The following is a 7,132-nucleotide window of genomic DNA, read 5'->3' on the forward strand; positions in this document are numbered from 1 at the left end:
ATTTACAAAAAATCTAAAAAATATTTTGTGTTCGGGTTTTGACGCAGATTTAAAGATAATCCATCCACAAATCGTTTAAGGTATTCCGCTCAAGAATCTGATGATTTTCGGCAAAGTTATGGTCTTCTCTGTGGGCCATTTTGTCCAGCCCTGCATTTTCCACATTTTGTAAGGGGATCGCCTAGAAAAATTTACAAAAAATCTAAAAAATATTTTGTGTTCGGGTTTTGATACAGATTTAAAGATAATCCATCCACAAATCGGTTAAGGTAGTCCGCTCAAGAATCTGATGATTTTTGGCAAAGTTATGGTCTTCTCTGTGGGCCATTTTGTCCAGCCCAGCATTTTTCACATTTTGTCAGGGAATCCCCTGGAAAAATTTACAAAAAATCTTAAAAATATTTTTGTTTCGGGTTTTGATGCAGATTTAAAGATAATCCATCTACAAATCGTTTCAGGTATTTCAGGTATTATTTTATTCCAATAAAATAAAATCAAATTGATATATAAAATTCTTTCATTTTTATTTTATTTAGACTTTTTAGGAATTTGGTAAGGCCCAAATGCGCGAACATGCTCCCGAATTCGCACCGCATTAATGGCAATGAAGCCACCAGCGTCCTGAGGCACGTATCCCCCATGGACATCCATTGAGACTAGTTGCTCATTGTACAAGGCACCCACCTCGTCAGCAGCCTTTCGGGCGATGGCGCGGCAGTAGCCGGGAGCCAATTCCACGGTCACTTGCCCGGACACCCTCTCTTCCGCCAGTTCAATGCACTTGCGAACATAAATGGCCTCCGGACTAAACCAAAATCCATTGTACACATAGTCAGCCATGCGGTCCCTTAGGATTTGCTTTGTGCGAAGCACCTCCCGGTCCAGAGCGAATACCTCTAGGTCCTGGTGGGCCGTAAAAAGAATATTTCCACCCGGCGTCTCGTACACTCCTCGGGATTTTAGGCCCACATACCGATTTTCCACAATGTCAATCCGCCCGATGCCATAGGAACCTCCCAGTTTGTTCAGGAAACGTAGAATCTCCAGGGGCTGACTAAACACCTGACCGTTGGACAAATTCTTAACGCTGGTGGGCAGCCCCTGGCGGAACTCGATGGAGAGACGAGCGGGTTGACTTGGTGCTTGGGTCAGCGGATCGACGGTCATCTCGTACAGGCTGCTAGGCGCCACGGTATTGGGTTCCTCGAGTATCCCGGACTCGTAGCTGATGTGAAGAATGTTAGCGTCGGTGCTCCAGGGAGTGGCCGGCTTGGCACTCACCTCGATGCCGTGCTTTTGGGCGTAGGCGATAAGGTCCTGACGGCCCTGAAAGCGGCGACAGAACTCCTCGTTTCGCCAAGGTGCTATTATCTTAAAAATAAAAAGAAACCATTAATTACCTAATTCATTGTAAAAAATAAAGTTTTTAACAAATTAATCTCAAGTACCCGTAGCTTATCAGAATTGTGCTTTTTTTTAAAGAATATAAACTGGGTAATGATAAGGCAACAGAGCGTCTGTCAGTGGTTTTGCTTATCTATCAGCTTGACGCTGTTTGGGATCTTACACTCACTTTTAAGTCCGGCTGAAGAGCATAGGCACAAAGCTCGAAGCGCACCTGGTCGTTGCCTTTTCCTGTGGCACCGTGAGCCAGATACTTGGCGCCACACTGATTGGCTGCCTCCATAAGAGCCACACTGATGCAGGGCCGGGCTAGCGAAGTGCCCAATAGGTATCGCTCCTCGTAAACGAGACCCATCTGGATAGCCGGCCAGATGTAGTCCTCCACGAAAGTTTTCTTGACATCAGATACAATTACCTTAGAATGCAAATTATAGATAAAACAAAAGCGCTTTTAAAAATATAGGTTTAAGTCTATTTTACCTTTTTGGCTCCTATTTTCAGAGCCTTTTTCTCTGCTGCGACAAAGTCCTCTTTTTGGCCCACATCAGCCAGAACGCAGATGACATCATACTTCTGATCCAACAACCACTTGAGGATACAGCTCGTATCCAGGCCTCCAGAGTAGGCTAAGATCACAGTTTCTCCCGCCATGTTTCGTACACACGACTTTCTTCGTTTAGTGGTGCAAAGACACTGAAGGCCCGCAGATTCTGTGGAGCTAATATCAGTCTAATCGAGCGCAGCTATCAACCCACACGTGCTATCGCCAATCGTCACTCGGACTAGTGCTCGATTTGGCTGATAAGCGGCTTTAAAGGTCCCGAAAGCACACACTGTTTTAGCCCAAGTTCAAGTTGCGCGCGCAAAAATATTCGTAGCTTTATCGGTGTGGTGGCCCCGGTAAATTCAAACGAAGGAAAAAAAGAGAACGGTCCATAAACGGTAAGAAAGATTATTAAATATAGAATAGCAAGAATGCAAATTTTCTTAAACAAATTAATTACAATTTACAAATACAAAACTGAATTATTAACAGAGACTAATAGTTTTAATAGTTTTTGCTATAACATCGATATTTTTATATAGTCCGTTATCGTATTCGTTATTCGTTATCGGTTGGGTCTCGTTATCCGTTTTTTTTTAATCAGTTTTCAATTGATGAAAGTATGGGTCACGGTAAACTTAGTATTGATTTAAATTAAATATTGATTTTATCAATAATTCTCTTCAATATTTAGGAAACGTCTGGGAAAAGTTTCTGCTTGATGTCAAAGAGGCGGACAGACTCAAAAGCTTATCAAACGAAAGGGTTATAAACGATCTGAAGGAAGGGCTGAGCGTTAAAAATATCGACAGTACCATTTATGAATTTGGATCGCGGATTGTGGGCGTGGCTAATTCGAATTCTGATTTGGATCTTTATGTAGATATTGGTAAGTATTAATACCAGTAAAGCTTCTCCCAAATTCTTAAAAACGATTTCTTTGGCAGCTAACATAAATTTTATTTCTATACTGCAACCCGAAACTGTCAGGAGCAATCACAATAAAATATTTTCCGCCATTAAATGGAATTACTCGAAATGGGCCATTGTAGACAATTTATCATCCGTCAGTTGCCCCATAATTATCGCGAAGCATAAAAGTACAGGCCTCATGTGCGACATAAGCAGCTCGAGTCCCATGGCTGTTTACCAAAACTTTTTGGTTATCTACCTTTTTGAAATTCAACCAATTGGTAGTTGTGTTAATAATGCGTATAACTGGAAAATCTAACATAATTTATACTTCTAGCCAGGTACATGGTGATTTATGTGCGTGCGTGGCTCAAGAAACATGGTCTAGATGGTTTTCGGAGCCATATAATCATCTTGATGGTTATATTCTTTTTGCAAATTCGTGGAAAGCTGCCGGCCATCAAAAAACTACAAGATGGTCTCTCTCCAAACCTATACCGTAAGTCAGATCAACCTAATCATATAGTTATCAAAAATAAATTCATCTAACCATTGATAGCTTTTACAATGCATTTTGTAAATTATGACTTGGCCCATTTTAACATGAGCGAAATACCAATTAACAAAAAGGAGTGCAGCGATGTCCTTTTTGATTTTTTTAAATACTACTCTACATTCAACTTTAGCCAAGTGGCCGTGTGCTGCTATATTGGCATGGAAAAAACTTTCAAGGAAAGGCGTTTCTGCTTGCCGGATCGGTAGGAAGAAATATTATTCTCCAAAGCTTACTTATTTATCTTATGCTTTATACAGATTCCAAGATACATTATCGCATGAGGCAGCTGATGTAATGATTTATGATTTCATTAACGTCGCTGAGAACATAGCCGCGTCCATAAATGGACTTCAGTTAAATGATTTGCAAACAAAAATGGCCCAACAATTGCAATCAACATTTTTTTGATACAAAATTTGTAGGTCACTGAAAACCTAAAAGGTTTTATACACAAATAAAGTACAAATATCTTTTATGCGAATAAAAGATACAAATGGAGCCACCCCTTAGAATTTGCCTTGATTTAATTACACTTGACCCCGATGTTCGATTCGATTATCTGGGATGTCAGTTAAAAAATCGTGCTTCTTGGCGGAATCCTTGACAAGTACAGTAGAGCTTATCTAAAATAGTTATTAATTATTTTTTTTTATTGGGTTATTGAGTGTTATTGGCACTTTTATGCAAATAGATATAAGTTTCTTCAGTTAATAATAGTTTCATCTGACCTTTGACCACTGAGGTTTGACAGAACTTTCCCATTTCCACCACGATTCTGGATCGGTCAAGTTCGTAGGTTGTTCTCTCGCTTCAGTGAGCAGGCCTGATTAATTAATAAGTCTATTCTGAGGCATTTACATAGATTAAAATCTAAATGGGATAGTGAGTATAAAAGGAGCGGAAAGGACCGAAAGTGGGCAGGAAAAGGCTGAGATGCGTCCCCGATTGCAGCTCCGTTTGGGTAAACTCCTCGTTCTGGCATTTACCCTATGCACAGTCATAGTCCAGGCCACAGAGTAAGTATAAAAAACTTTACAGAATTAAACCGAAATCTATAAGTAATTTATAACTAGTAATAGTTACACCTGCTGATAACAAATCGAAATATTAGTTTATCTTTTTATAGATGGCCCTGTAGCCCAAACCCTGGGCAAGATGTCGAATCGGAGTGCCCGGACAACTACTTCACCTTGGAAGACACTCCATCGGGCTGCCCAGACATAAGGTTCTGCTATCTGGGGTTAAACCAGACCTGCAATAACAGCTTAACCGAGAGCCGGTGTGAAGTCGAGCTACGATGTCTGTGCAACAGGTGTTTAGGATGTGACGAGAATTTTAATTGTGTTGACATTCCAATGATATGCGAGGTAATTGAATTCCCAATGGAGGAGAAACGCATGTCCTACCGGCCACCAATCCGTGCACCTATTCACCCGCCGATCCGTGCACCTATCCACCCGTCGATCCACGCACCTATCCACCAGCATATCGGCATACCCTGGTTTCTGAGGCGTGGGCTTGAAAGACAAGGCCGCTATCCTCACTCATATACGAAAAAGACCTAATTCCATGGAGCCTGATACCCGAACCCAGCGCAGACCCCTGACTACCCTTCGCCAATGTTTATCAATACGATATTTTTAATGAATGACTATTTTAACCGCAAATAAAGGCCTAAGCATTGCAAATTGGTAATTTAATGAATAAGAAATACAGAAATAAAAGAATATATTTCCTCGGTAAAAATGCATATTTTGAAAATATGATATGACCGTTTCGAAGGCGTTCTAAAGGACCCCAATAGGGATGACACTTTTGTAAAAATAAAATTATCGGAACAAGGTGATTCAGCCATCTGGCAACTTTACGAACGTACCTAGCGCCATGGCAGCTCTGGACACCAATATCTGGCGTGGGTCTTAACAGCAAATATTTAAAATGTTTAATTAAACTTTACCGTAACAAAAAAACAATGAATTAAACTCTGTGAAGCGAACGACGAGGAAACAATGGCCGAGTGAGAGAATTGGAAAAGGCACCTGTAGAGGGAGAAACGATTGAAAATCAAGGACTGCAGACAAAAATCGATTTTTTCAGAGGAGGTGAGAAGTAATTCATATACACCTACACACATATCCTTAAACGATGTAAACGCTTTTAGGATGCTGCTGGACAAGGAACTGTAGACAAGGAGATTGTTAGCTTAGAAGGAAGCCCCGCCATGCCGGAGAATTTGGAGCTGCAGCAGTTCCAGGAGGCGACTCCGCCGGTTTCTGATCCTGCCCCCCGTTGGCTGGAGCGATTACAGAGTCGCCTAGGAGCCAACTGTCCCTACTTGGGTATCCTGCTGGCCACACTCTCGTCGCTGTTCTTCTCGCTATGCTCTGTGATTGTGAAGGGGCTGGTCGACGTAAATCCCATGGAGCTAGCCTCGTTTCGATTTGTTGGTGTGCTCCTTCCGGCACTACCCATCCTCATCTACACCCGGCAGCCGGTGTTTCCAGATGGCAAGCGAGTGATACTGCTCCTGCGATGCTTTATGGGCACAACTGGTCTGATGCTCAGTTTTTATGCTTTTCGGCACATGCCACTGGCGGATGCTAGCGTCATTATTTTCTCAACACCCGTTTTTGTGGCAATTTTCGCCCGCGCATTTCTCAAAGAGCCCTGCACGCTCTTTAATGTCCTGACCATAAACATGACGCTGGTGGGCGTGGTACTGATCACTAGACCGCCGTTTTTCTTCGGCGAACCGGCGGGAACCGAGGATATCCTGACCGGCAAATCGTACGATATATGGGGACCTGTAGCCGCCATCTCATCAACATTGTTTGGGGCCAATGTCTACATATTGCTGAGGGCTTTGAAAAATCTGCACTTCTCCGTTATCATGACTAACTTTGGCACCATCGCTTTGGTCTACACCTTGATTGTATGCGGATCCATTGGAGCAGTATGCTGGCCCAGCTGTGGACGTGACCGGTGGCTGGTGGTAGTCCTCGGCATATTCAGCTTCCTGGGTCAGATCTTGCTGACCTTGTCCTTGCAAATAGAGCAGGCTGGACCCGTGGCTATCGCCCGTTGCGCGGACATCGTATTCGCCTTCGTATGGCAGATGATATTCTTCGGCGAGACCCCCACCGCCTACTCCCTGGTGGGAGCATTCATGGTGATCGCTTCCGTGGTTCTCACGGCGCTCAAAAAGTGGGCCAGCACCCTTCCTCGCGAGTCCTCGCTGCGAAAGCGATTAAGGCTCGTCTTGCTGGAATAGTTCGACCAAGTCCAGGTCCCGGTCGGACCAGGAAGTTTGCGGTTTCTCCCCAGCTCTCACCCGAAATCACACCGACACTTCATACCATAACTCACCATTTCACCCTAGTCTTAGCATATATCAAAAAATCTGATCGTAGATTAATCCAACATTAGCGTCGTGATATTCAATCCACTAATCTTGAATTACTCGTAGTGCGTTTTTAGTTTAGCCAATTCGCCGATTTGTTGTTTTGTACATTGTTATACGTGCTTAAATATAATATTAATAATATAAATAATGGTAACAGAATTAAAAAGAATAAACCCTTCTTGTGAATGAATAGAAACTGGAAAAAGATTTAAAATTAATCCAGTTCGGAATGTTTTAAGGGATAAAAAAGCATAGGATACGCCAACAAAATAAAGATTTTCCATGCTCATTACCAAAAGCTAAGTTATTTTTA

The 7,132-nt window shown here is 42.4% G+C and overlaps 3 protein-coding genes across 3 annotated transcripts; 2 read left to right on the plus strand and 1 right to left on the minus strand.

The window, feature by feature from the left end:
• Positions 1–499: 499 nt before the first annotated feature.
• Ass (argininosuccinate synthase) lies at positions 500–2,084 on the minus strand. The gene is made up of 3 exons (XM_017245156.3): positions 1,885–2,084; positions 1,574–1,819; positions 500–1,371 (listed from the first exon to the last, which is right to left on the minus strand). The coding sequence occupies exons 1-3, from the start codon at positions 2,053–2,055 to the stop codon at positions 529–531; spliced, it is 1,260 nt and encodes a 419-aa protein (XP_017100645.2). The 5' UTR covers positions 2,056–2,084; the 3' UTR covers positions 500–528.
• Positions 2,085–2,511: 427 nt separating this feature from the next.
• Positions 2,512–3,898, plus strand: LOC138926734 (terminal uridylyltransferase Tailor-like). Its single transcript, XM_070281872.1, has 6 exons — positions 2,512–2,580; positions 2,643–2,837; positions 2,896–3,141; positions 3,198–3,359; positions 3,420–3,618; positions 3,674–3,898. The coding sequence occupies exons 1-6, from the start codon at positions 2,571–2,573 to the stop codon at positions 3,822–3,824; spliced, it is 963 nt and encodes a 320-aa protein (XP_070137973.1). The 5' UTR covers positions 2,512–2,570; the 3' UTR covers positions 3,825–3,898.
• A 1,410-nt stretch (positions 3,899–5,308) lies between these two features.
• On the plus strand, positions 5,309–6,950 carry LOC108127860 (solute carrier family 35 member G1). Its single transcript, XM_017245157.3, has 2 exons — positions 5,309–5,518; positions 5,578–6,950. Exon 2 carries the CDS (start codon positions 5,638–5,640, stop codon positions 6,685–6,687), a length of 1,050 nt encoding a protein of 349 aa, XP_017100646.2. The 5' UTR covers positions 5,309–5,518; positions 5,578–5,637; the 3' UTR covers positions 6,688–6,950.
• Positions 6,951–7,132: the final 182 nt, after the last annotated feature.

The sequence above is a fragment of the Drosophila bipectinata genome, chromosome 3R (genome assembly GCF_030179905.1).
Source record: "Drosophila bipectinata strain 14024-0381.07 chromosome 3R, DbipHiC1v2, whole genome shotgun sequence".
NCBI lineage: Eukaryota > Metazoa > Arthropoda > Insecta > Diptera > Drosophilidae > Drosophila > Drosophila bipectinata.

Excerpts from the sequence above, each read along its gene's own strand:
- Ass (XM_017245156.3), bottom strand. The coding sequence starts at position 2,055 with ATGGCGGGAGAAACTGTGATCTTAGCCTACTCTGGAGGCCTGGATACG. Across the intron at positions 1,820-1,884 it reads TGAAAATAGGAGCCAAAAAG|GTAATTGTATCTGATGTCAA; the intron begins GTAAAATAGACT and ends TTGCATTCTAAG. Across the intron at positions 1,372-1,573 it reads CTCTTCAGCCGGACTTAAAA|ATAATAGCACCTTGGCGAAA; the intron begins GTGAGTGTAAGA and ends TTTATTTTTAAG.
- LOC138926734 (XM_070281872.1), top strand. Across the intron at positions 3,360-3,419 it reads TCTCTCTCCAAACCTATACC|CTTTTACAATGCATTTTGTA; the intron begins GTAAGTCAGATC and ends AACCATTGATAG. Across the intron at positions 3,619-3,673 it reads CGTTTCTGCTTGCCGGATCG|ATTCCAAGATACATTATCGC; the intron begins GTAGGAAGAAAT and ends TGCTTTATACAG.
- LOC108127860 (XM_017245157.3), top strand. The coding sequence starts at position 5,638 with ATGCCGGAGAATTTGGAGCTGCAGCAGTTCCAGGAGGCGACTCCGCCG.